Source organism: Podarcis muralis, chromosome 5 (assembly GCF_964188315.1).
Source record: "Podarcis muralis chromosome 5, rPodMur119.hap1.1, whole genome shotgun sequence".
NCBI lineage: Eukaryota > Metazoa > Chordata > Lepidosauria > Squamata > Lacertidae > Podarcis > Podarcis muralis.
In genome coordinates this window covers 49,709,134-49,736,745 of record NC_135659.1, presented here as the reverse complement: position 1 = coordinate 49,736,745, position 27,612 = coordinate 49,709,134, and the positions used below count along the sequence as shown (strand labels likewise).

At 43.6% G+C, this 27,612-nt stretch overlaps 1 protein-coding gene and 1 pseudogene across 1 annotated transcript; both read left to right on the top strand.

Moving 5' to 3' along the window:
- The first annotated feature begins 1 nt into the window (after position 1).
- TSPAN1 (tetraspanin 1) lies at positions 2–15,928 on the top strand. The gene is made up of 8 exons (XM_028733604.2): positions 2–140; positions 1,111–1,175; positions 7,353–7,559; positions 8,412–8,486; positions 10,687–10,785; positions 12,641–12,778; positions 13,602–13,685; positions 14,585–15,928. The coding sequence occupies exons 2-8, from the start codon at positions 1,119–1,121 to the stop codon at positions 14,636–14,638; spliced, it is 714 nt and encodes a 237-aa protein (XP_028589437.2). The 5' UTR covers positions 2–140; positions 1,111–1,118; the 3' UTR covers positions 14,639–15,928.
- Positions 12,030–12,145, top strand: LOC114599996 (U4 spliceosomal RNA; annotated as a pseudogene).
- Positions 15,929–27,612: the final 11,684 nt, after the last annotated feature.

The window sequence follows — 27,612 nt, the reverse complement described above, 5'->3', positions numbered from 1 at the left end:
CTTATAGGCTGAAGGGATATTTATTATAGCCTGAAACAACAGCTGGTTCAGTTTACTTTAAAAGCTGACCGCTTTGCCTACTGGAAAGGTAGCTGGGAGTTGTCCAGGTCTTTTTCTCGAGTTGGTTGTTGCCTTTTAAGGTGAGTCTATGGAACTTCTTTGGTCTGTAAAGGTTTTGTTGTTGAAGAAGGAGACTGGTGTGTGTTTCATCTGTGTTTAATGGCATCAGTGTGCGAAGTAGATTCAAGTCTCTTCCTTTAAAGCAGAAACCTCGTTTAAGGGCAGCTTGTTTCAGTGTGGTTCCTCCTTGAAATCTTCCCCAAAAAATTTACAGAGGAATGTGAAGAGGACAAATTGCCTTTTATTAAAATTGACCGTACAAGGTTTTGTAAAGCTGCTGCTTTGACTGACATGGTTCAAAAAAGTAAATGACTAGGCTACTATTTTGATGGATCAGGAATACCAAGTACTATTGATGGTACAGAATGATGTTGTCTTGTGGCTCCTTGTTTTGATTCGCTCCCAGGTGGAGGTAGCAAAGTGAGGTTGGGGGAAAGATCTTTTTCAAAGTCCTCTCCTCAGTTCACCAGGTGTTTGTTTCCCTCACTGCTGCCCTGGGAAAATGGCATTAACCGGTCCCCTCCCTTATGGCAAAAGGTACTGTTGCCACCAGAGATGCTTAAAGTTCTATTTCTGGTGTGCTTTCTTCTTCATTTACTAAAGTATCTTTCTAATGCTCTGTAGAATGTAGCGGGGAGGAAGTTTCCTAAAATATGTATCTAAAAGAGGATTTGATTCAAGATAGAAAGGGATTTTAATTTAGTTGAAGAAGAACATAGCACTTTCTCTCTCTGTGTGTGTCTGTGTGCATGAGGGGCATGTTGGATTATGTGTACTCTTGCATAAGTTCCACCTGTTTCTGAAGGTGCAATTTGGAGCATGCTTACTACATTGAATCTTCCAATTAGAATTCCTAGTAAACCTGCTTTGCATTGGACCATGTACTAACCCTGTGCCCAAATGTCTGGATCATGAGTTGGGATTAGATCTCTTTAAACTAAGAGGCTTTTGAGTTGCTGTTAGTTAACTTCCTCCTTAATTTTTTTATAGCAATCAAGATGAGCTGCTTCACTTTCTTGAAGGTCATGATGGTCTTATTTAACCTGGCCATTGTGGTAAGTATTAACCCTTTTCTCCCTAGGAATGAGGTAGCTGGTCTTGTAAAAGTATAACTTGGTGAGGCAAACCCTATAAGGTGCCTAGTTTATAGGTAACACATCTGTATTTTTAAAGATCTTGAGAGATATACGCAATATGCATACCATACATTTAAAGCACATTCAACCCCCCCCCCAAAAAAAAAGAATCCTGGGAACTGTGGTTGGTTACGGGTGCTGGGAATTACACCTCGGTGAGGAGTAAACCCCTGATTATTAATTTTTTGCAGGGGCAGAAATGTGGTTTAAACATATGGTGTGTACACTGCCGAAATATAGCATAGGCAGCAATCCTAAGGACACTTACTTTTTAAGAAAATAGGTTTAGCACTGTACTGCATGCTGATCCCCAAACAGAAGGACCGGTAACAGTCTTAGCTTGGACAAATCTTACTTTAAGAAATATTAGGTTTTCTCTTTGGCAGCGTGCTTCCCGTATATAATTTGTTAACAAGATGCACGTCATTGTTGTAACAATTCTAGTGATCAGAATAATGGTCTTTACCTGTTGAACCCTGGTGCTACTGAAGAGTTTTAACTACAAATACTGTGCCTGAGACATACTGTGTGAATCTCACCTAGGTGTGCCTTTTATCTCAGGATAAACATCTCTAGAGCCTGTATCACATGACCTGCTGGCCTTTTCTGATTTTGTGCTGGACCTGGTTTACTGTGCCTTTCAGTGTTCTGCACATCACATTCAAGGAATCCAGAATCTGTCCACCCACACAAGTTACAGCTGTTTTGGTTCACATATAAACCTTGTACTGAACAACATGGAGCGGTTGCTTGGCTTGTGGGGAACGTCCTCTGACTTTGGCTGCCTCTTCAGCTGCCACACCCATGGGGCAAACACATGCAGCACCGTGATATTCGGTTGTGGTTTATGATCCCAGATGACGGGTGTGCCTTCATGCAATGGCAGGCCAAGCCCACAAAACGGCAATGGGTAGCTTGAACACTATCATGACGCAAGCCAAAGTGCTCATTAAAATGTATTCTCAAGCCTCCTTCCTTGTCTCTGGACAGGCTGAGTGCGTTTCATGGTTTCTGTGGGTGTCGTGTTGGTTTCATGTTTGCCCTGTTAATAGGGTTTCTACAAGCTGTGCAGCCGCCCTCCTACACACTCCACTGGTGCCTCAATGGCAACACTCTCAAGGAAGTCTCTTATGTTGGCTCAAGCCTATTCCTTTGGCATACTCTGTCTTTTTTCATCTACCTGCAAGCCCACATGAATAGCTTCCAAGTGGCTCCCTAAATGCACTGGGGCTCTAGCTGAAGTGAGTTCTTGTGAAGTGATCTGCATTATGTTGAGCGCCCTATGTAGGCTGGAGGGTATCTAGGGCTTGAGAAATCTGTATGTATGTTCAGAGCAATAGTTCCATGGGGTGTTGCAACATTCTGTAATAAGTTTGCGGTTGGACTAAATAGGTTTTCGGCTATTTTGTTCTAGCTATAAGATTGGATTCTGCAGAAAGAGAGACTGTTGATGGCCAAACAAGTCCTTTTGTTGGGTAAATAGCTTAGCCAGGTCTGTTAAGTATCTACTTTGTTAGTAAGTTTGGGCCAAACTGTTGCCATAGAAACTAGCTGGAGACAGCTCTGGAAGTTGAGTTGAAGAACTGTCTGTCTTCCCACCTCAACCAACTGGAAGTGATGATCTCAGGGTCTGGGTGGGAGGCGAGAGAGAGCAATCCAGCAGTCTTGGGACTAGTGTCCTGTGTAGAGTCCAAAGCCCTGGACCCTTTCCCCTCTAAAACTTAATGGGGGAGAAAAATTTGTTGGTGTGTTAATTCTGTGAACCTTCCCTTTTATTATTAGCTAGTATGTAAGTGTAATCGGGTGGCGCTGTGGGTTAAACCACAGAGCCTAGGGCTTGCTGATCAGAAGGTTGGCGGTTTGAATCCCCATGACGGGGTGAGCTCCTGTTGCTCGGTCCCTGCTCCTGCCAACCTAGCAGTTCGAAAGCACATCAAAGTGCAAGTAGATAAATAGGTATCGCTCTGGTGGGAAGGTAAACGACGTTTCTGTGTGCTGCTCTGGTTTGCCAGAAGCGGCTTAGTCATGCTGGCCACATGACCTGGAAGCTGTACGCCAGCTCCCTCAGCCAGTAAAGCAAGATGAGCGCCACAACCCCAGAGTCGTCCACGACTGGACCTAACAGTCAGGGGTCCCTTTACCTTTACCTTTACCTTTACCTTTACGTGTAAGTAAATTTCACACTACAGATAACACCATTAGCTCCCAGTGACCTTTATTCCAAAAGAACCAAGTCTGAGGGCTTGCATTTAACTAATTTTTACTTGGAGTTGAGACCACTGAAATTAATGGCCATGCCTAACTTAGGTCTATTAATTTCCATGGGTTTGCTATAAATAAGAGTTAGTTGAATACAACCCAAATCATCTCAAAAGTTTTGTTCTGAATCAGCTCCAATTTTAAATGAACTCCTTTGGGTTTCCCAAAGGAAGATTGTTTACTGCCCTGAGATCTGCAGATGAAGGGCAATATACAAATCTAATAAATAATATAAATAACAGTAAAATAATACACAGGGCAGGCCAGTCAGTAAGTGTTGACAAATGCTGGGTTTATAAGCAGGAATATTAAAATATAATGAATACAATAGTAGACTATGGAGGTATATCTTCAGTGCTTTCTTACTACGTTTGTGGCGTAGTGCAGAAGAAGAGATTGGGCTATGGGCATCTAAGAAGATCTGTTTATAGCCCTGGGGGGGGGCTGTCTACATGGGGAAACATGTGTTGCATCTCTGCACATTCTCATGAAGACTACACACATTGTCTCTATTGCTTCATTGATAGTTCGTGCCAGCTATGCCTTCCTGGCATCCATTTGCATGGTAATCATATGTGGTAGTGTATATGCCACTTCTTTTATCTGTAGAGGGAAGATGACTTCACATGAGAGAAGTGGTCCTTAATTCCTGCCCTCAGGATCCAAAATGGGCCTCTTCAACAGACTCTGGCATGGGTACAGATTTCTTGGAATGAAGCAACTTCCTCTTTAAAGGGAAGATTCATAAAGGGGGTTTGCTGATGCAGAGTCTTGAAAGCAGAGGAAACAATATCCCTTGCTGCTCTTATCTTTACCAAGCTTCTTGGTAAAGAATTACATGGGAGAGGTTGACACTATGGATTTGGTACATTCAGGCAGTGAGGTTGCATGCTCAGTGACTATGAATGGCATTTCCCCCTTTGCATGATCATGTGGTATCTGAGCAGAACCCTTGTACAAATAAGCATGGAGGGCTCTTTCCATGTGATCAGGAGCCCTGCCACCTGTTGCTTCCTGATCATGTGGACAGAGTCCTCTGTGTGTATATATACACACAGCTGTATATATACAAGGGCTTCTGATGGTATGGGGTTGGATTCATGTGTAAAGTAAGACCTGCTCTAGTAAAGTGCAGATGTGGAGAATCTCGGGCACCATGGAGGGGGGCAAATACAGCCCTATATGCCTTCTGGCCCTCAGGAGACGCACTTTACTGGCCCTGCTTTGCATCCTCCTTGAGTCTTTTTGCCTGGCTGAAATGTGTCCTTGAATTCTGATAATGCATTTTGCTTGCCTGGATGGAGACGAATGGGTGTGTGTAGAAACTAGCCCTCTGTGCACTGGTGGAGGAAGAGGCATGCGGGAGGAGTGCACTGCCCCCGGCAGCGCAATCCCGGTGGGGTGCCATCGTGGCTGTTCCCCCCACCGGCGCTGGGTGCCACGCCACTACGGGCGGCATGCCATGCCCCCAGGATGCATGCCATTCCCTTACGGGCAGTGCACCCTGCCCCCAGGATGCAGGCCAGCCCTGCCCCGCCTGCTCTCCGCCACCCCCTGGTGCTGGAGCATGAAGATCCACCACTGCCTCTGTGCAAGGGTCAATTTCGCATTCATTGCCCTGCTCATTTTTGCCTCTGGCCCTGCCCCATCATTACCCCACTGCCATAGCTGATCTTTGGCTCTTTCACCTTTGCCAAGGGACAAAGGTGGAACGCTGCTGTCTTGACTCTTCCTCCACTTCATTAACAAGGTCTTACCTGGAATCTGCTCTTCAGTGTGTACCGAATCAGTGCCTGCCCTGCCCTTTTATTTGAGGGCAAACAAAACTGGCAGCTCCGGCCAAGGAGAATTGCTTTGAATGGCTTGGGATCATTTCTGCATGGTGCCAAATGCATACTTCACTTTTTAAAATAAACAAAAGACTGGGGAGTGGGTTTTTGATATGACTTGCCTAGAGAGGGAATCAGGAAGTGGACAAAGACTCTTGTTTTGTTGGGACTCTTCAACCTCTTGGCTTGCTGTAATTCAAGAGACCTTGGAACGTTTGCAAATAATTTGCAAACCACTAATGATTAGGTAGAAGAGGGAGTTTTGGCAAAGCACACCTTGCCATACAGGTGTAAGAAGCTGCACCTGCAGAAACATCATCCACACAGCTCTTAGAAGTCCTGTCTGGTTTTGACACCCTTGTTCTAAACTTAGAATTAACCTGTCTCTTCTTAGTCAAGAGGAGAAGGCTGTGCTTCTTTAGCCACTAACAGTCCTATACATGTCTAGTCAGAAGTGACTCCTGCTCAGTTCAGTGGGGTTTACTCCCAATTAAATAGGATTGTGACCTAATAGCATTGCCCTTCCAGTTGCTTATTTCAATATTCTATTCCTGACATAGGAGCCAACTAAAACTATTTGTTGTGTGAAAAAGGGTAGGTTCCTAGCTGTTACAGATATGATAGATGAGATTAAAACACAAAAGTGGTGCCTGTTGAACCTCTGTTCAACAAGGGGTGTGTGACTTGTTTTTCCCATTAAGGTCCCAATCCCTTCAGAAAACCTGCACCAGTATTTATTTGATGGTTGGTTTATTAAGGAATATCTACACTGCCCTTCCCCAAAAATGGTCACAGTGCATTTTACAAAATAAAAAAGGCAATACAAAACACAGGTATATACCTACCGAGAGTACTGCATCATAAATAATGTGGACAAAACCAAGGATATGTTGGGGTTTTTTGTATCTCTGCTGCTTCCCCCTCCCCCAAAAGCAGTTTATTTGTTTGAACTCTAGAAACCAGTGAACAATGAGTTCCTACACACGTTGTCCTTCTGTACTTCACGAGATAGAAATGATATGGGAGAATTATGATCAGGATGTTCCAATAAAAAAAAGCAAATAAGCTTTCATAAGCAATCATAATGGGATTGTGGTGGGGAGTAAGTTTTCCCTGTTCCACTTCTCCCAGTTTGCTATCTACTCCACAGGGGAAACATATAGACAACCCACCCTCCACTTCCAAGATCACAGTCCCAAACTGATCCAGGGCCTCTGTATTGGCAGTTAATTCTTTTAAGGATATTCTGGTCACATGTCCCTAGCATAGCCTTAGGTGATGAAATAGAGATTAACAACATTCTGGTACAATTGTATATGAAACAAAAGCCAAAATTCATGCAGACTTGATCTGTGGACTCTTGACCCCCTGCATCTTCGTGACTAGACATTTTTGTTGATGAGAACCGAGAAAAATTAGGAAATGCCCTGGAATTAATAGTTACTACTGATATTACCAATTGTTTCCCTAAGCACTCTCAGCATTGGGGTGGCTATTTGTTTTATTAATAAAATGAATAGGAGAAGGCTTGCACTCTTGCCAATGATGGCTGGCAGGCAGAAGCCTACATTTCCTAATGTCTTGTGAGAAGTTTCATTCTTTTTTAAAAGAAAAAGCTTCAAAGGGCAGCTGTTGTTGTATAGAGTCTTTTATACGGCTAATAATAGTTGTAAAGGTTGTCTCCACTAACCTGTGTGGTTCAGGTACAGCAAACCTGCACACCTTGTGCCTTGCCAAGTTAAATGCAGCCCTTCAGCTATGTAGGATGACCTATGAAGGTCTCGTGAATCTCATTTTTCGTTGCCTGCCTGGGACTGCAAAAATGGGGTGGAGGGGAAGGTGTCTAGTGCTTCAGCTGACAGGCTGCATACAATATGTAGCCTAGTGAGCTGTTTGCAGTTAGGTGGGTGCCATCTGTTGCATAGGCTTAAAGTGTCATAATTATGGGTCACTATGTGTGTTTCCAGTACCTACATTTTGAAATAACTCTATTTTCTTTCTTTCCTAGATTGGCGGAGGAGCACTCCTGGGCATTGGGATCTGGGTCAGTGTTGACAGTAGCAACTTTGTCAGCACGTTTGGCCCTTTGTCCTCCAGTGTCCTGCAGTTTGTGAATGTGGGCTACCTTCTCATTGCCATTGGAGCCGTCCTGTTTTTCTTGGGCTTCCTAGGATGCTGTGGTGCTCAGAAGGAGAGCAAGTGCCTCCTCATCATGGTAAAATGCAGACATTAAGCAATTTCCATCTTGCCTGCTGCAGATGTGTACAGTTGTGTTGCTTTTAGGAAAAGTGCTTGTTGATAAACTTGAGCACTGAAGACATTGGGGAAAGCTGTACTCTTAAAGCAGGGTTGGCTAATATGTGGCCCTCCAGATGATGTTGGAGTCTCAGCTTCCATCAGCCTCAGGCAGCATAGCCAGTGGCCAGGAATGATGGGAGCTGTAGTCAACAACCAATCTGGAAGGTGCCAGGTTGGCTACCCCTGAGTCAGACAACCTGTCTGAATGCTTGGCTCAGGAAGGAAAGGATCCTAAGTCATCAAATCTTTTACCCATAGAGAGAATAGTGGTACTTGGAGTTGTCGTCATGTATCTTGATCCCCATTTCCTTCCTCTTCTTGCTAAGAGAAAACAGACATGTGAATATTAAGCCTTCTCATCTGATGAGGAAGTTGTGGCTATATATGTGTTCTAGAGTGATCTGAGAAAAGTCAGAACTGCTGCACTGAGGTGAAAATGTCTTTCAGTATGCTGAAAGATCTAGGAAGCCAGGCTGTGATTTGAAGAAGTGCTTGCATCTCTTTCTTGTGGGAGATCCAGGTCTGTGTCTCATCATGCTACATAAGGAAGTCCAGAGCAGTGGAAAATCCCTCCCCACTAGAACATTGTGTTGATAGTCCCTCTTTGTGCCATTTACAAATTCTTGAAGACTTGTAGCTAGGTATCCTTGGAAAGGTAAGATAGCTGTATAGCACACTTGTCCAAGCGATCCAAACAGTCCTTGCCTTTTTCTTGTATTTGACACTTTATGGAGTGAACAATCTGACCCTATGCTTTCTCCCCTCCTAGTTCTTCTCAATTGTCCTGATCATCTTCATAATAGAAGTTGCTGCTGCAGTGGTGGCCCTGGTCTACACTTCTCTTGTAAGTAACATGGAGTAGAGGGATGAGTATGGAACAAGTGGCTTAGTCTTGAAGTAGCTGTCCTAGCCTGTAGATGTTTCAGCTTCCGGCTGCTTCAAAGCATTTGGTGTAAGTGCCTTTGTAAGTCTCAAAACACTCCCTCTTTGAGTGATAGGCTTTCAGTATTGGGGGAAAACAAAACAAAACAAAATAAAACAAAACACACAAAAAAAACACTCCTTATTTCCTAGCCTCTGCTGAAATAATGCTATGCTATTATTTATTTATTCACAATTCCATTTAGAACCCCGCCTTTCCTCCAAGTAGCTCAGGGTTGCAGACATGGTCCTTTCCCTCCCCACTTTACCCTCACAACAATCCTGTGAGGTAGGTTAGGCTGAGAGACCATGACTGGCCCAGAGTCTCCTGCTGAGCTTCATGGTGGAGTAGGTACAGTATTTTAACCTTGGTCTCCCAAGCCCTTGAACAACACCCCAACCACTGTATCACATGGCTCTTTTAGGGGAAGGTGTGCAGTTGAGAAATGCTACAAAGCGTAGTTCAAGCCAAAGTTTCTTGAAAGTAGCAAAATCCCTACATCAGTGTTTTGGACATTGGCATATCTTAATGGTTTTTGTATGTTGCATTTGGGAACATTAAATACCTTCATTCAATGAATTGGTTTTAATTTACTTAATGGTTTGGAACTTCTAGGTTGGGGTGGTACACAAATCTCCAAATAAAGGCGTATGTGGCAATACAAAGAGACTTTCCCATTTATTTATTGAGAAATTAAAGTTTATACCAGGATGATTTTCTTGACCTATGAGAAGAGGTGGCTGCTCCTAGTCTGGACCTTCATATGTCTAAAAACAAACTGGGTGTGATAGGGCAACTACCACGTTTGTTTTGTTTAAATTCATTTAAACTTTTGATTATTTTGCTGATACACACAGAATCATGGGTCTGGCTAATTTGCAAGAGCTTCAGGGAGATCCTAATTGTTAACATCAAAAGCGAATTAAGGGTGAAGGAAACCTGAAACCTTCTCTCCCCCCCCTCCTGCAAGGGTTCTTTAACTTACATGTAAATAAGAGTCAAAGACCAGCTTTGTTTATCACGGTTTAATATTTGCACTTCAACCTCCCATTTTCAGACCGATCTGTTTTCAGTTCCTGCTTTTCCTAGCAATATATCATGTTGTTGCTGTTTGTATCCCTGACAAAAAAAAAAAGTTGTTATCCACAGGTAGCGTAGCCTGAATTCCTTGCTGGGTTGCTGGGAATTGTAACTCTGTGAGGGGTGAACTATAGTTCCTAGATTTATTTGAGGAGGAACAATGTGCTTCCAATGTGCTTTAAAATTATAGGATGTATGGAGCCTAAAAGTAACTGAACAGCCATGTATAAAAAGGAAGGTGACTGGGCCAAACTTTAATATCTTTTTTATCTTGTGAACCACCCTGAGATCTTTGGATGAAGGGCGGTGTATAACAACAACTACTACTACTTCTACTACTACTAAATAATATAATGAGGGGAACTTCAGGCAGTTTTACCAAAAGCGAACCTGGCTATTCCAAAGGTGAATTGGGTGAGAGTATTGGGGGGGGGGGGGGATAAGGCAGGGAAGATCTGGGGCCCTTCTTACCCCACAGCCCCATATCATAAAAAGAATGGTGCAGGCAGATAAAAAAATAGGCATGACTGTTTGGCCTTTAAGGCATAGAAGTTAGACCAGACTGGCTTTTAAGGCTTAGGGGTTAATAGGGTTGCCATGTGTCCTCTCTTTCCAGGACATGTCCTCCTTTTCAGGGGTAAAATTTCTGTCCGGGTGGATTTTTTAAATTTGCCAAAATGTCTCTGGCTATACTTTCTGGATGAGATATAGACATAACAGTGGCTGAAGACTTGCTTTCCTCTTCTCTTCTCCTGTCCCCCCTCAGCAATATATCACAGCTTCTATAGCCTACATATAGTAAGGGTATTTAAAGTGAGAGTCGTCATAGCACCCTCTTTTTTTGCTCTTCAAAATATGGCAACCCTAAATATATACAACCCTAAATATGCAAAAGCTCCAAAAATGTTGCTTTTTAGCAAAGGAATTCAGGTTACCGTTCCCAATAGATCTTGTTTGGGATGTGCACTGCCTGCAATTTGGGATTTGAGTTTGCCAGTGTGTCCTGACATGCTGTTGTCCATTATCTCCCACCTCCTTCCAGGCCGAGACTATACTTCAAGGAACAGTGACACAGCTATTGAAAAAAGAGTATGGGAAGTCCCCTGACCTCACTACAGTATGGAACAAAACAATGGAAGATGTAAGTTGGCCCACAGAACAGCTTGGGACTATGAAGAATTGGTAAACTGGCAGTGATGATGATTGTCCTTGGTATTCTGCTTGACTTAGATGGAAACCCAAGTGCGTTCCAGGGTTGTTTTTATAGTAGCCTGCATGATACCAAAGGGGACAATGGCATTCTTATTCTTGGACTCAGCCTGCCTTTTAAAACTACTGGGTGTGGCTTTTATTTGCAAATGATGAAGTGGGTACAAAGAGAGCATTTAAAGAGCAGCAAGAGGTTACAAGGGGTTTTAATACATGCCAGAAGCTGGAGAACCAATTCTGAAGGTGAATAGTAATTTCAGTTCCTGAATGTTCAGGATAGAACTGCCCACCAGGACAGCTGAGTTTATCATTGCAGTGGAGCAGGCCTTATTGGAGAATACATGGAGAATAGGGAGATACTATATATACGTAATAACTATTGGGAGCAAGCTGGGTTGTCCGTTCCTGTAGGCTTAGTTGCCTAGAAGAAGGTTTGAGCCTAGGGTTGCTATGTTAGCTGAAAGGCCCATTCCAATGCCATGACACATAACAAGCAAGGGAAGAATCTTGGTGAAGAATCTAAGTCCTAATGCTTGGGTTGCTGTCCTAGTCAGATAGCTGCAAGGGCTGCCTATGTTAATATGTTGGAGGAATGGGTAACCCTAGGAGGCAAGGCTGTTGGATTGCTCTTTGTTTTTTTTTTTTAAGCTGCAAAGTGATCCCTCTTTCAGTTATTCTCTTGGAATATTGAGTAGGTTTGTAAGTAAGCCTACTGAAGTGGCTTGGAAAGGGTTAAATCATGTTTTCACATATCTACAAGGAACATGTGATTATTGTCTTAAGTTGTTGCCCTCAGGACCAGAGGAACTAAAGTGCTTTGTAGACAGCGATTGGGCAAATTTACCAGGCAGAAAGTCAGTGTTTGGGTTAGTGTTTAAATTTGGCAATTCTCTAGTTGGGTAAAACCCCAGAAAACAAGGGAGTGTAGCTAATTCTTCCACAGAGGCTGAATATAATGGCATATCAGATCTGTGTAATGAATTGGTATGTTACGTAAAAATTCTTACTGACATAGGAGTCAAGTGTATACTTCCAATACAAGTAGCAGAAGACAATCAAGCAACCACTTCAATGGCAGAGTCTCATCAGTTTAAGGGTAGAACAAAACATGTGGACATAAAGTTCTGAAACATGAGAGAAAGTGTGAAACAAAATTTGATACAGTTGCAATATTGCAGCTTTGCACAGTGGCAGTATCATAGCCAATGAGGTTAATCTGAGGCGCGATGATTGCTAATTGCTAGATAAATAAATAAATAAATATGCAATATTGTGAAAGGGTTTGACCAAACTGCGGGAGGCAGTGGAAGACAGAAGTGCCTGGTGTGCTCTGGTCCATGGGGTCACGAAGAGTTGGACACGACTAAACGACTAAACAACAACAATTGTGAAAGGAAAATGGTTGTTGCTGATGTATTTACAAACTCTCTTACTTTTCAGAGACATGCTCAATTGGTTGAAATGTTGGGTCTTGTAGTGCATGATGTGTAAGCACTCTGTATTTACATTGTATTTACAGTTTCTAGAAAGAATGTGAGGGAGTGTTAGAGTAAGCGTGAGCCATTCGTTTCCAGTTCTTTGCAGATTCATGTCCCAGAGGGGTCATTGTTGTCTAAGTTACCACATAGTTCTTCTCCGTCTTGAAGAAAAGGCTCTCCCAATGAAACACTGGGACAATTAGTTGATTACCAGTTGCCATTTAGGACTCTAGGATGTAAAGGCTATACTGTGGTGAGTTACCCCCCCCCCCTTTCTCTCTCTCTCTCTCTTTACATGCTCCTCTTCAGTTGAAATGCTGTGGCCTAATGAATTACACAGACTTCACTGATTCCTACTACTTTGAGAAAAACAACGAGTATCCACCATTCTGCTGTGGAAGTGTGCCTCCTTGCACTGAAGACAACGCACGGGCAAAAGATATGCCAGTAAGAAAACAAATGAGTGCTGTCGTTTTTCTCACTGCATTTTGATGTGAAGGATGGTGAATAGGCAGGGAATAACCTTTGCTGACTCTTGTGTGTTGAGGGAAGATGCTGGGTATTTATGAAGCCTCTGTCTTGGGGAAGTGCATCTTGCCATGAGGGTAACAGTTCATCTTCCGACAAGCTGTCAATCTCACTGCTGAGAAGCATTCTACACAAAAGTTTTGGTGAATTCCAGCTGACCTGGAATTTGCTGGCAGATTTGGGGGACTTCCCAGAGTCTCTGGGGATGAGATTTCTGGGGGACCACAACAAATTTTTAGTGGGTCTGTTGCATTTCCCCTCACCACCTTTGATGGTCGGTAGAGGACTGTACTGCTGCCCCCAATATGTGTATTAAAATGTGTGTTTTGTTTTTAAATGGTGGGGTGTAAACATTTTGACATCGATAATGATGGGTGGGTGTCCTTTGGCCTTGCTCCTGGGTGTCGTCTATGACGACTGGCCATCTGGTGCTAGTACAGTCTAAAGTCATTGCTGGCTCTGGCTAGCACCTGGAAACCTCTACAGCTTTGCATGTAGGTAATACTTTTCTCCCTCTTTGCTTCCCATGGCCTTGGTCAGTGAGTTTTGCCAAATAATTGAACCCACCCTCCCCCCCAAAATCAAAATCATCTTGGAGCATCTGGGTAATTTCCCTATGAAATTCCTCTAAGGGGAACTATTACTCATTTCTGATTTGTGTCACTTGCTTGATCATGTCAAACGGCGTTGCAGTGGATTTGACTTATTTTTTATACTATTTTCTTTTTCAAAAAAATCCTAGGGCTGCTTCCCTCAGTTGCTGTCCGAAATACGCAAGAATGCTGGTGTAGTAGGTGGAGTTGCAGCTGGGATCTGTGCATTGGAGGTAGGTAGACTGATCGGATTTGTGCTGCTACTGCTACCATTCCACTATTGTGACCTGGTGGCCACGAATGATGATGCTCTCTGTACTGAAGCATTTGCCCCCAATGATGAGATGTAACAGGGAGATGTTCTTGCTGGTTGTGGTTCCTAGTCATGTACCCAGTGACCACTTGATGATCAAAAGGTTACCACCATCATAATCCTGGCACCTTTTCTTGCTTGCATGCCACAGGATATTTGAAGCTTAGGCCTAAAGAGCCACCCGTGGCTGTTCATTATAGAACATGAAATGGCAAACAACCCTGGGCAGAATGTTACTTCTTCACAGTTAGATATATAGTGATGTGAATAATCCTGTAAGTTGCGAGAGGAGAAAGGAATAAGCAGTGCTAGGGTAGGGAGGAGCATGTGTGCTGTTGGATTCTTAAAGTCTTGATCCCTTACTCCATCTCCCACACCAGAAACCTCTTCCAGGTGACTGTCATATTGCACAACAGATGTGCAAGTGCTACTGTACTGTGTGTTGAGGAGCCTGGCATTGTCCTTGCTGGGCAGACTTCCTTGGCATGGTGTTGGCTTCTTTTGGCCCAGGGGGGAAAACCCCCCAAGAATTTTGGAGGAAGATATTGCTCTCTTATATGGTGGAAACTGGTTGTTAATGTGTGGGCAGGGAGCTCCTCTCATCCTGAATTGGACGGTTCTCTGATCTTAAATTGCAGGCTAGAAATTTGATCAAATCTTCTCTCTTTTTAAGGCTGTGCCAGGACTTTGTTTACAGTGTTATCCTGCTTCCTCTTCGATGTAATAAGGAGCTGCCTTCACTTTCTTTAATTCTGCAATGCCTGTGTAAAGCACTCAGACGGGATGTGTAGAAACTCAAGCTTTTTCTCCTCTTTCCAGGTTGCAGCAATGGCTGTAGCGATGTACCTTTATTGCCGCCTGGATGAGAAATGACTGGGCTAGAAGGCTAGGAGGATCGCCCTGGCAGGGGGCAAGAGAACGGCACACATAGCAACCTTTCCTTAACCTGTGTCCACATCAATCAAACATTTCTCGGGCCTGAGGCATGCCGTGTGATTAACTCTTTGACTCTACCGAGCTGGAATCTGTAGTGTGAACATAAATGAAAAGTGGTTTGATATGAAGCTTCTGTAATAGCACAAGCAGCTTTTATATTGAAAGCTGGTAATAACTGAATCAAAGACTGGGGGTGGGGTGGGGTGGGGAGAAAAACCAGCAGTGTTTCTGCCTTCTAAATACGGTCTCTTCCACAGTAGAGTTGAGGGGGCTTTCCGCTGGCTTTGATACCTGCCATCCTGAAATACTCTCTAGGAGAGTAAATGGCCCAGAATGCTGCTGGTGGCTTTCAAAGGCTCCGGTTGCATTCATTTGCAAATAATAGACTCCCATCTCCATGGAGTATAAATGGGAATCAACATGGCCTTTATTCCACAACACAAAATACCAGCACAACACAGGAGACTAGCGAAGACCCATATGCTGCTGTAAATGGCTGGGAAAAAGGTGTGTGGCTATGGAGAATGGTGATATGATACTTCCAGTGCTTTTTTTCTGTGGGGACGGAGGGGGACACGTACCCCTAAACATTTTGCATTGCCCTGACTGACCAACGGACAAACCGACATGCCAGCTGTCTCCGCAGTAGCAGGGTGGACTGGAGCACCATCATTCTCTCCACTGGTGCCCAGGGAGGGGAGTCTGGGGGCTCCTCCTCCTCCTCTTCCTTTTGCCGGGTTAGAGCCAGCCTGTGAGCACTCACCCCTCCTCGCTGAAGCCGACCCATACGTCGCCGGGGGCCTTCCAGTCCTCTCAGTGCTACTGCCTTGAGTCCCTCGTCTGGGGGTTGGGGGGAGGAAGGGGGTGAGTAGGAGGGGGAGCAGCCAAAACAAGAGTACCCCTAAACATTTTTTTTAGAAAAAAAGCACTGGATGCTTCAATCCCTCTCTGCAGGTTGGTGCATATGGGGAGTTGCCTGCCTTTTTCCTATTCCTCACCCCACCCCTCCATGCTGACATGATCAGTGTGACTTACCAAAACCTGTATGGGTGTCTGGTTGAGCTGGCTCTACCTGAAGGAGCCCCCCCCCCATAGAACGTAGCTCTGTTGTATATTAGCCCTTTATTTTTGTACACTTTGTGGATACAATTTAATTTATAATCTAACTACAAAATCATTTTGTTTTGCATGTTTGACTATTGCAATAAAATCTACTATTTAATTACATATCGTGGTCATGGATGCTTTGCAGCACAGTAGAGGATGAAAAAAATTATTTGGAACATCTGTAGAAACACAGCATTTCTCTCCATTGAAGACCTTTTTAGAAGGGGGAAATGGGGAGGGAGAGGATCTTGGTTTCAGGCCCTGCAGTTGATCTATTACTCCTGGTGCTTAAGAGCAGTCCAGCTGGTGGAGGGAAAGCAACTTTGAATAAACGCCACTGGAAACAAAAAGTCAGCCTTGGACAGGATCATAATAGATAACTGAGGATGCCAAGTGAACTCAGGATTGATTTTAAAAGGTTTTATGATCTCGGGTAGCCAAAAATGGTATGTTCATTTCTCTTCTCATTCTTTTCATTCAGATTACTTTCCATTTGATTTTGTTCTTAGCATTACTCTTTTCTTTCTCTAGTGCACTAACATTCAAAAGTGACACACTGGAGAATAAGGTGGGTTCTTGGGACAGCTTCATAAGTAGTGCCATGGCTTACTATTGTGTCCTGTGTGTGGGTCTTTTCAACATGAAATACTTGGCACAACAGAAATGGAGCTTTGTCCTTATATTTAGGAGGTGTAAGGTACCCCTTGCATTGTAATAACACTGAGGACTTCATTTGCTTACGATTGCTGCTGGGGCAGGAAAGATCTCCGCTGAGGCAGGTGAGTCAGACCCTGCCAGTCATCGCGCCTGAGTTATACCCATCTGCAGTGCTGCGCAGATGCCAATGAGTTTCACCCACTTGAAGGTACCATAGCGACATGAGAACCTGGGGAAACTCCTTGTCTGATAAACATGGAATGCAATGCTATCGTATATGTGTAATGAAAACAAATATTTTAAAAATCATTCTTGGAAATGTACTGGAATGCTGATGGTGAAGTGTTGGACTTGGACCAAAGAGGCTCAGGTTCAATTAAAAATAACTTCAATTGGTCTGAAGTGCTGTGATAGCATTTGCTGCTTCGCACTGTGGTGTGGGACTTGAACTTCAGATGAAACCTGGAAAAGTGAAAAGAGGCGAAAGAGGTGCTGGTAAGGTGTACCGGCACATACCGCCTCAAAAAAAAAAGCACTGGGCGTGAATATGGATTATTGTAAGTCGTATCCAGGAGAAGGTGGTATTGTGTAAGGAAGCAAAGCTGCTGTGGTAAGTGGGTGAACATGAGACTGTGTCTCTGAAACTTTGGTTATGATTGTGGAATGTCAAAAGGTGCTCCCAAGCTCATCACATTTATTTTCTGGCTGCCTGTTAAATTCTATGTTGAAATGCTTACTCCACTCGCAACTTCATGTGAAGTTCTACTTTAATCAAGAAAACTATTTTCACAAGAAGCAGTGTCAGGTCATCCCAGCAGAGTTCTGTGGAAGGGTGTGTATTTTTGCATGCTCTTTCTCAATGGCCCAGCAGCACAAACATTGATCAGTAGCAGCAACTGCCTTTGGGTGAGGCCTGAAACCAGATCAGTCTCCCCTGATAACTCACAGGAAGTAATTGGCACTGTGTGTATGTATGTGTGTGTGTGTGTGTTTTGGTTACTTATATGTTGAATATGTTATAGATATTTTTTAACAAGCATGGCTAGAAGACATATACTTTCACCCTCCCCTCCTCACTCCCTAAACATGGGGTGCCTGTTACCTGGGGTGCATGCAAGGTTCTGTGGATCAGGGCCAATATGTTTGCAACATCAGGTCGTTTCTATCTGGCATGGCCCTGCCCCCCTCTTGCACATTGGTTCTATTTATAAATATATCTTTTGTGTGTAAAAAAAGAAGTGGGGATAATATTATGACATAGAATTATTCCTCAGAAACACAGCTGCTTTGAGTGTCCAGGGACTGAACCTCCTGACCTTCCTTGAGAGGAGGCAAAAGGGAAAGTGTTTTTCTTTTAATACTGTTACATGCCACCGCAGTCTCTCTGGCTGTGCAAGATACTGGGGTCCCAGGTCCGTTAACCCAGGGTCTGTGTTTGCTTTTGGAAAAAAGAGGCACAGGAGAGTCTGTGGTGCCTTTATGACACATGAATTATTTACACATATTTGCAACCTGTGTCTAGATGGGGAGAGAGGAAAGCATTCACATCTTAAGAGTTTTGTTCCTTCCATTGCTGCATACTCCAATGTAAAGAGACCACAACCATTGGGTCTGACCCTCTCTGCAGCATAAAAAACTGCCTACCTCATGCTTTGGTCCCCTCACCTCTCCAGCTTGCAAAACTGACACTTTTATTCCTGTTCACTTACCTCATTGCCCACTAAAATTCTGCCCTTCCCTCCTGAAACTCTGGTCTTTTGTCTCTACTATCTCTCCCCTCAGGAAGTAGCTTTCCCCATTTTCTGCCCAGCCCAGAGAGTCTCTGTTAATGGCCTTTTTAATGGGTTCATGACGCTGCCATTTCAGTGATTACCTCTTGGTGCTTCTTCTGCCAGGCAGTTTCCTGGTCATGGAAAAACTGGTTTAAACTCCAGCCCCTACTAGACTCAAGAATGTAAAGATTTGCTTAAACCAGGGGTCAGCAACCTTTTTCAGCTGTGGGCCGGTCCACCGTCCCTCAGACCATGTGGTGGGCTGGACTATTTTTTTGGGGGGGGGGGAATGAACAAATTCTTATGCCCCACAAATAACCCAGAGATGATGCATTTTAAATAAAAGGACACATTCTACTCATGCAAAAACAGACCATCCATGGGCTGGATTGAGAAGGTGATTGGGCCGCATCCGGCCCACGGGCCTTAGGTTGCCTACCCCTGGCTTAAACTGTAACCCTTAGGGGAGTCTTGCCGCCCAAACTTACAACACTACCCCCTCTCACTTAGCTGATTTGCCTTATCTGTTTATTACTTAGATGCTTGTGTATGTAATGCTAAAAGATTGCAATTAGCAAGGGGGGTTGTTTTTCTCTTTTAAATACTATTAGAACTCTTCATTTTCTCTCTCCTGTTCTTGAGGTCATTAATTTTACTAGTGTTATTTGCTGCTCAGTTTTTAATTCTGTCTTTTTATTTGTTTGTAAGTTTGCTACACACTATTTTTGTATTACACAACTAATTGTTGGCACTCAACTGTCTTGAGAGACAATGGAGTGGGCCTCTGGGGGTGAAATCAAACCACTGCATTAGCACCACTGAAGTGACCTCCTCGAGGCACAAGACCCCCTTCTTGGCCTCTCTGCTGTGGTCCAAGGCTACAAGAGCAATATATTTGGTACCAGCTTGGCTGCAGGAGTTGCCAGAAGGAGGCGTGCAAGGCGCCGCCATCCACGCGTCTTAGGGACTCCACTCAGAATTTGTGTAGGGTTTACTCCTTAGCCTTTTCTTCTCCCAAAGATATCCAGCAAGGCAGTGGAGGTTTCCTTCTCCTAGATGGGCTACCTTCCCAGGTTGAGGAGCCCCATTTGCTTCTTACTTCCCTCTATATAGCACATGCAGAAACTGCCTTCTTGACTGTTGCATCTGCTATTGGTCTCATCTGCTCAATCTGCCAGAGCCTGTCTTCACATGCAGGGGAAGTCCCTAACTCACTGAGGGTTGAAACCCATCAGCTACCCTCCCTTGGTTTAGCCAGCCAGTAAAAGCCGCTCCTGGAGTGTAAGCACTGTCGCATGCTGACAGCTTCTAGGAGCTTTGAACCTCCTATGCAATGACTAGGAGGTATTTGCAGCACTGATTTAGCAGGTGGGAGTAATGGTGTGAGATAGTTATCCATGGAAAAGAAATCTCACAGAGAACTTGTGTTTGCGGAATCATGTGGATATAATTACTGCTGCTGCTGTTCTCTTTTGCATTGTGTAGTTACCGCTTGGGCAAGATGTCAATGTCAATAAGATTGCATCACGCCTTCCTCATCAGCTAGATGCAATAATAATTTATTGCAGAATGTTGTTAGCCTAGGTTTCCTGTTACCTCCAAACTATTATGACCTTCAGTCATGCACGGATTTTTTTTTAAGTTGCAAATTTATTAAAGACAACTTTGTCAATATTTTGGGCTGATCTGGTTTGCTCAGTAAAGATGAGGATCTCTTCCCCCACTGTCACAGAGCCAGTTGATGAATACATCACCCAGTTCAAAGCTGGAATTAACTCTTCATTTGTGAAACATGTTCTTCACAGACTGCACAGAGTTTCAGGCCTGATGAGCACAGCAGCTCCTGTCCTGTAGATCTTACTCCATGAAACCAGTTGCTGAGATTGAAAGTCCCCACCTCCCCAAAGCCATCTATCTCTATGCCTCCCCTTCCTCAGGGCTTCTTCCAAGCAATCACCCCTCAAAAAAGAATAATGAGAACTGTAGTTTATCCCTGACATAGCTACCCTTAACAAACTGCAGTTCGTAGCAGTCTTTGCAGGGTGTGGGATGTTGCTTTAAATGTATGGTGTGTATACAGCCACACGCACAACAGGAGGCACACACAACTCGGTCTTCCACTGTCTCACTGCCACCTGAGGCAGCTTCCTCATCTACCTAATGGAATGGCCAACCCTGAATGTTACCATGAGCCAAGCAATGTGCAGAGAAAACACCCACTCGTCCCAGCTATGTTCACATGAATATCTGCTGCTGTTCCTGTGCACCATCTGGTTCACACTGATACGCAATTGCTTTGAAAAAAATTAAGCAGTGTTTACAGATGCAAATGAACTTGAAGTTTCTTCCATTCCAGAGAAGCCGATTTTGCATATGCCACAGAGGTTGTGAAATAAAGGTGGTGAGTAACTTTCTGCTGTAGATGTAAGGAAGAACGGAGAGTGGGGAAATGCCATCCCAGATTATACATTTGTCCCATACAAACGAATCTAGAAGAAAATGTTCCTGATCCTCTGACTGACTAGAAGTGACAATTAGGTTGTCATCCACAATTCATTTACTATTATTATAAGCAAGTATCATATTTCTGGCCAACACTTCCTTCTCCAAAGAACTCAGGGTAATACATGGCGGGGAGGTGTTTCCCTCTTTATCATAGCTGCAATCTTGCAAGGCAAATGAGTCTATTACATAGCAACCAGTCCAAGGTTATTCAAAGAGCTTTATGCTTGACAGAGTTTTGTTGGTCCACGTCATATCGTTGCCATGTGGGGTGATGGGTAGGGTGGTGTTGCAGCCAAATCACACATCATAAATTGAATGGGTTGACAAGACAGACCCCATCTCATATGGGTCTGAACTCTTTCTGTGTGGTGGAGATTCAATACTATCACAGTAATGTTCCCTATTGTTATCCAATGACAACTTTACCTGATTGCCTCCAAAAGACAGCAGGGGAGCTGACACTGTAAAGCAATATCTGAGAAATGTAATTGCATGTTACAGACGTGCCCCCTCTTAAAACCTTTTGAGCTTCTTGTGTTCTATTTTTGTACCATTTTGTTAATGCAGGATGAATGGTGGAAGAGGAATCAAACATACATGCTAGCCATGTACATGGATTGAATTGGCACCGTGGATTTTTATCACACTATATGTGCTAATTGTCATAACGATAACAGGATTTCTGCACTGTTAACAACTGTATTTTGAGAACAGTCACTGTTAAATATGTAATTATCGCTCTCTGTACTTTTCTGAATGTTCTTTTCTTCTGACTTCTCTTTTTACAGTCTCTCTCTCTCTCTCTCCCCGCCCCCCCTATATGTGTGTCTGCATCTCAGGATTCCATTTCATGCATCTGATGAAGTAGACAGTAGTTCATGAAAGTTTATGTCAGAGTAGATGTTTAACTTGCCACAAAACACTTCCTTGCTGTTGTTGCAGCAGTCTAACTTGGAAAATGCTTCTCAGTGTAGCTTTTATACTTGCATTATAACTCAGATTAAGTACAACCCTATTTACATTTTTTTGTGGGGAAATGCCTTGAAGGTCTTTGCTAATTAAAAAACTGGAATATTAAGCCTTGTGATATGTCGAAATAGACAGTGTACAGAGCATTGCTAAATATAATGGCAGCTATCTACAGCAGCCTTCGCCTGAGTGTTTTGGACTACAACTCCCATTAACCCTAGCTAGCATGGCTACTGGTTAGGTATGATGGGAGTTGTGGTCCAAAAAATCTGGAGGACACCATGTTGGGAAAGGCTGCTTTATGAAAAGCAAGTTGTACCTTGTTGTTGTTGTTTAGTCGTTTAGTCGTGTCCGACTCTTCGTGACCCCATGGACCAGAGCACGCCAGGCACTCCTGTCTTCCACCGCCTCCCGCAGTTTGGTCAGGCTCATGTTTGTAGCTTCGAGAACAGTTGTACCTAGCTTCGAGAACAGTTGTACCTAAGTTCTCTTAAAACCAATGGGGCAAGCAATTTGTGACTAGCAAGTCCAGTTCATTTCATAGACCTGACTAAGTTCCCCCAGATTGAGGTTCTGAGGACAGCAGCCAAGAAATGTGCCATATCACAGTGGCAACCATGGAGAAGTTAGAGCTCAGCTGACTCTAGTGTGGCACTGCTCTTGGAGTTATTCATTGACTCTGCCGCAATGAAACCAGCAGAATATCAGCTGTGTCCTCAGCATAGCTGGTGATTTGTTCTTTTGCTGCCCTGCGCTGACCACATTTGCAAAGCCATGCAAATGGTGCTGTGTTGACATGGAAATGCTGGTGTCTGTCTGCTTTGCTAGAGTCCACTGAGGATCAGTGGGAGGCCCGTTTTGTAAAGATCTTTGGACAAAACATTGCACGCATGAGAGAAAGAAGGGACAGGATGTGATTGCAGATAAATAACCCTGCACTTGACTTGCAAAAACATATTTATTCTACCACCATCACCTCTCAGCGATTGCCCTGTTATGGCTTCCTCCCTGCAATGTATTGTCTTTGATACAATCAGGTAAGGATGGTTGCTGGATAATGAAAAGCCTGCAAAAACATGAGCATGAGACCTGCCTCTCTATTATGACAAAAATAGGTAAATCCACTTTTCAATTGATTGGTTATGGGTGATGCTCCTGCTGCTTGGCAGGAGAGAAATGTTGACCATGTACACTTCATTAGACAATGTTCCAAGCTGATTTCATGCCACCTCTTGTGATGAGTCACCACTCCTTTCCTCTGGTTTCCCTGTGTCACATTTCAGATTGATGCAGATTTCTGTCCTTTCCTGATCACTAGCTTGAGGTTATAACCCGCCCCCCCCCAAAAAAAAGACATGTTAGGACCAATACAGAAAATATGTGATGCATATATACATGTAATTTTGCTCCTGTGGAATAAACAGCAGTTTTGAAGGGGCAATAAATAGCCTGGTGACCAGTCACAGATCAGTCGCAAGCCATGGAGTTGACTTACATGGTAGATATTGTACCTTCTTAGATTGCCCCAATATTTCAAAGGAAGGCTGCCTCAGAAAATCTCCATAATGGCAGGCAGGCTTTTCTATAAGCCTGTGTGGCCCTATTCCAATTCAACTCCTGCAGTGTTCTTTCTACCTCGTTCTCAACCCCACCCACAGAAAACAGGTTTCCAAGGGCACAGCAGTTATTAAAGACATCTTATTTCCTGGAGTGCTGAAGGTTGCTTGCTCACCCGGCAGTCACCTTGAACTGAAACAGGGTTTTGTTTGCCTTCTCAGGGCAAACACACAAAGTGCCTTGAACCCTGATTCTTCTTCCTTCTCCTTCCCTTCCTTTAAAGCTGACGTCTTCCACCTGGTAGCCTCCGGTTGTGCTGGTTGGAGCTGATGGGAGCTGTAGTCCCAAACAACTGACACGAAACATTTTTTTACTCTCCCCTTCTGCTGGTGAAGGGGGAAAAAGACACCCAGGGGGGTTTACAAATAAGATCAGGAGGGCACAATTCAAATCCCTGTATATTAATTTGTAGAGGGCCACACAATGTTAATACATTAACCATGGGGAAAGCTTTTTGTTAGAACTTTTAACAGTCCCTCCCCCCTTTCTAACCCAAGGATTGGGAACCTTTGGCTTCAGATGTTACTGGACTAGAACTCCCATTGTCCTTTATCACTGACCATGCTGGCAGGGGCTGATGGGAAATGTAGTCCAACATCTGAAGGACCACAGCTTCCCCATCCGTGTTCTAACCCATTTTCTGTTATCTACCCATTTCTCTCTCTCTCTCTCTCTCTCTCTCTCTCTCTCTCTCTCTCTCTCTGCGCGTGCTCTATGGCATGCTCTCTTTTCACCAGGCAAGGGGTATGTCCACATTACTGCCAGTGAAATCCCCACCCCATGAAGTTTTCCCGCTATTTCACAACTCTATCCCACTGAGCACTTCATATCAGCACAGCTTCATTAATGTTGTATTCATTTCTGTTTGTGTTCACACCAGGGGGTCTTGCTGGGACAGGGATGTATTTACCCCACACAAAGGTCTTAACACCTTGGCTAAAGATGAACTGGGAACATCTTTAGAACTCCAACCTGTGTGAAGCTGGGTTGAGAAACAGTGTCTTATAACAAATTACAGGATACACATGCATTTTTAACAACATCCTGTTTACACAGATTAAAAACCCAGCATTGGGTTGAACATGAGATTCTGGGCACCTCCTGGTGGTGCAGCAATAAAACTGCTAGCGCCTTTTCAAAGCTAAGCAGGGACTGGTATGGTTTCTAATTGGATGGGAGCCTGAGTGTTAAGACTCCTGCTTTGCAGGAGGTTGGACTAGATGACCCTTCCAGCTCTACAATCCTATGATGATATGTGCATTGATCTATTTCACAGATGGGGAGGGGCTAGATGACCCTCAAGATGTTGTTGTATTCTAGCTCCTATCAGACAGGCAGCCCAACCAATGGTCAAAAATGTCAGGAGTTGGTCTTTACTTGGACTTGGTTATTTAAACCCATGTGCAATATCACCACTCAGATATGGAGTCATAGAATCATAGAGTTGGATGGGAACCAACTCTAGTCCAACTGCAAGACACGGTCCCCCATCCAATCTGAAACCGTACCAGACTGTGCTAAGTGTTTGCAAATATGCTAGCTGCACCACTCAGGAGTACATGCCTATTTTATAGTTTTGTTTTTCATCTTTTAATTTTCGTCCGTTGCTATAATTGTTCTCTCCGTTTTATATCCACCATAAAATGAAATGAAAACTTTACAGAAAGAAAGGAAAGAAATGGCAGGAGCTGTAGTCTGGTAGCCCCTGGAGGGCCACAGGTTTCTTGCCCCTGGTTTCCTTTTCCTACTTTACTGCAATGTTACGTTTCCTACAATGCTGCAATGCTTAGCAAGCAAGGTCAATGCGGTAGTGACTGTAGCAATTAGGATTGCATTGGGACTGTTCCGACCCCTTGCCTCAGATGGAATGGCACACAGAGGTTAGAGGACAGGGCAGCCTTACTCTTTGTAATCCTTAAGAACAAAAAAATCTTGATCAAGAGGAAATCCAAACAGCAGCAACAAATGCTAGGACAATCTAGAGGTGTCATGAGATGGTATGAGGAAATGAAACTGGATATAGTCTGACTGGACTTTCCACGTATATAGCAGCTTGAACAGCAATAAAAAGGTCCCTTTCCAGGACACTTGCAATAGGAAATGAGTGTGATAAAAGGTTACTATAGTTAGCAAACTGGAGTTAGCGTGTCAGTGATGTCACTAGAGTTGTGAAACACCCTCAATCATGTGACCCTCACACTTTGCTGTGGGTGAGAGGGAAAGCAATCCGTTGGTGTGGTTGACTTGGGGGCCAGGCTGTGGATTTATTTTTGTATGCACACATTTTCGCTTTCTTTTATTTGGCTTGTGAGCTTGGAGACTAGGAACTCCAAAGGCTACAATGTGACACGTAAGCAACTTGTTCTTCCTCTTGCTTTGAACACAGCCAAAGGGACATTTTAAAATTATTTTTAGCCACTCTTACAAGCCTGCGCTCATTCTGAGTTTTGGGCTGCCTGACGACCTTCCTGCAACTGTTGGATACTCATATATACTCTTCTTTGTGATCTCCCCTTTCTTCCATTTCTTATACATGCATGCCCTTCTTAAATCTTAACTCATTTGTAAGCTCTTTATGGAGCCACACCAGTTTTTTTAGATGCCTCCCACTTTTCTTTCTTGTTGAAAATGGATACATTCTTTTCAAGGCTACTATTATTAAATCCATTTACAGATGAATGACCCAGATTTGGGGAGAGAGTGGATTGTCAAAGGTGGGTGGCCACAAACAGAGTCCATTGCTGAGGTGAGATTTGAAGTAAGGACTGGCTTATACTGTTGATTACTATTGGGAAACCATCATGCAAGGATTTAGATGTCAAACTGCTGTTAACACTACCAGCAATATGGGAACTGAGGACAGGGCAGGATGCTTACTGGCCTCAGGGGAAGGAACAAATATATACATTTAGAGTTGAGCACAAAAAGTATTCCTTGTCAGTCTCTTTCAGAATACAGGATTTATTTGGTGGATCAATCTGTAATCCGTGTTCATTATAGTCCGCTTGAAAAGTCTTTGAGACTTTTCAAAGACTTGATCACCACACCCTGGATGCCATGAGCTTATCACAATTTAACTAGAGCAATAGTGAGTAGCATGTTCCCAGAGAGGGAAGATAAAAAGCCATGCAAATATTTGCTGTAAGATAAAACTGCTATTCAATAGCTCTGCGACACAAAGGAGGTTTAGAACAGCAGCAGGTAATGTGATCATGTGTTTAAACAACTTTACTTGCATGTTCTGCGATGATATACAGTAATACCCTGTGTCAAAAGACTGGAGTAAGATTTTTGTGTGCTCTGTTGACTCACACATTTACCTTGGGGTAGTACCTGTGAACCCGCATGGGTGTCCACCTGTTCCCTATGCAACACCCCCCGAAAGGTTTAGGAAGTCAATGCACGCATCCCTTATGAATATATGTGTTTCTGTCCTTAACCTTATGTCTAATAAGAAATTCACATGTCAGGAAATAAAAATTGTTGTGTAACATCAAATGAGAGAGACAAGAGTATATGGATGCTGCTTCAGACAGCAAGATTGCATACATGCAGGCAGAAGATCATACAGCACAGACATACTTTGAGCTTAAAAGTAAAAGAATCCCTAACTACCCAAAGCCTGCAGAGTGAGTGCAGCAATGGGCCTCAGACTCACACTATTTATTTATTATTTATTGAATTTATATACCGCTGGAGGTCTCGGGGCAGTTCACAGAATAAAATAAGGAAAGAAAGAAAGAAAGAAAGAAAGAAAGAAAGAAAGAAAGAAAGAAAGAAAAAGAAAGAGGGGAAGGGTATACCTTGTCCTGAAGTTAGTGGAATCTAAGCCAGGGATCAGAGATACTGTTTTGGACCAAGGTATCTTTAAGGAGAGGGACGCGGATGGCGCTGTGGGTTAAACCACAGAGCCTAGGACTTGCCGATCAGAAGAATCAGAATCAGAACTTTATTAGCAAAGCCAACAGGCCACAGCTATGCAAGAATTAAAAATAAAATAAACTAAGAATAAAAGGAGGATAAGAACAAACAGAAGGAGGTCCGTCAGATGAACAAGTCTGTCACTCAGATGGTGGCCCTCAATTTCATAGCTCTCTCGATGTACCTCGCGACCTTCTCTGTTGTCTGACTATCCGTATCAGATAAGAGAAAAAACAGTATAATGTCTTGTGAACGGCCGGGGTTGGGGAGAATGAGTGGAGTAATAATCTCATTCCTTAGGTCTTTGTAAAGGGGGCAGGATAGGAGGACGTGGGACACTGTTTCCGTGTTACCATCTCTACA

What these genes read in the sequence shown, in the direction of transcription:
- TSPAN1 (XM_028733604.2), top strand. Translation starts at nt 1,119, where the DNA reads ATGAGCTGCTTCACTTTCTTGAAGGTCATGATGGTCTTATTTAACCTG. An exon ending in CCCTGGTCTACACTTCTCTT is followed by an intron (nt 8,487 to 10,686) that starts GTAAGTAACATG and finishes ACCTCCTTCCAG; the next exon opens with GCCGAGACTATACTTCAAGG. An exon ending in CTGGGATCTGTGCATTGGAG is followed by an intron (nt 13,686 to 14,584) that starts GTAGGTAGACTG and finishes TCCTCTTTCCAG; the next exon opens with GTTGCAGCAATGGCTGTAGC.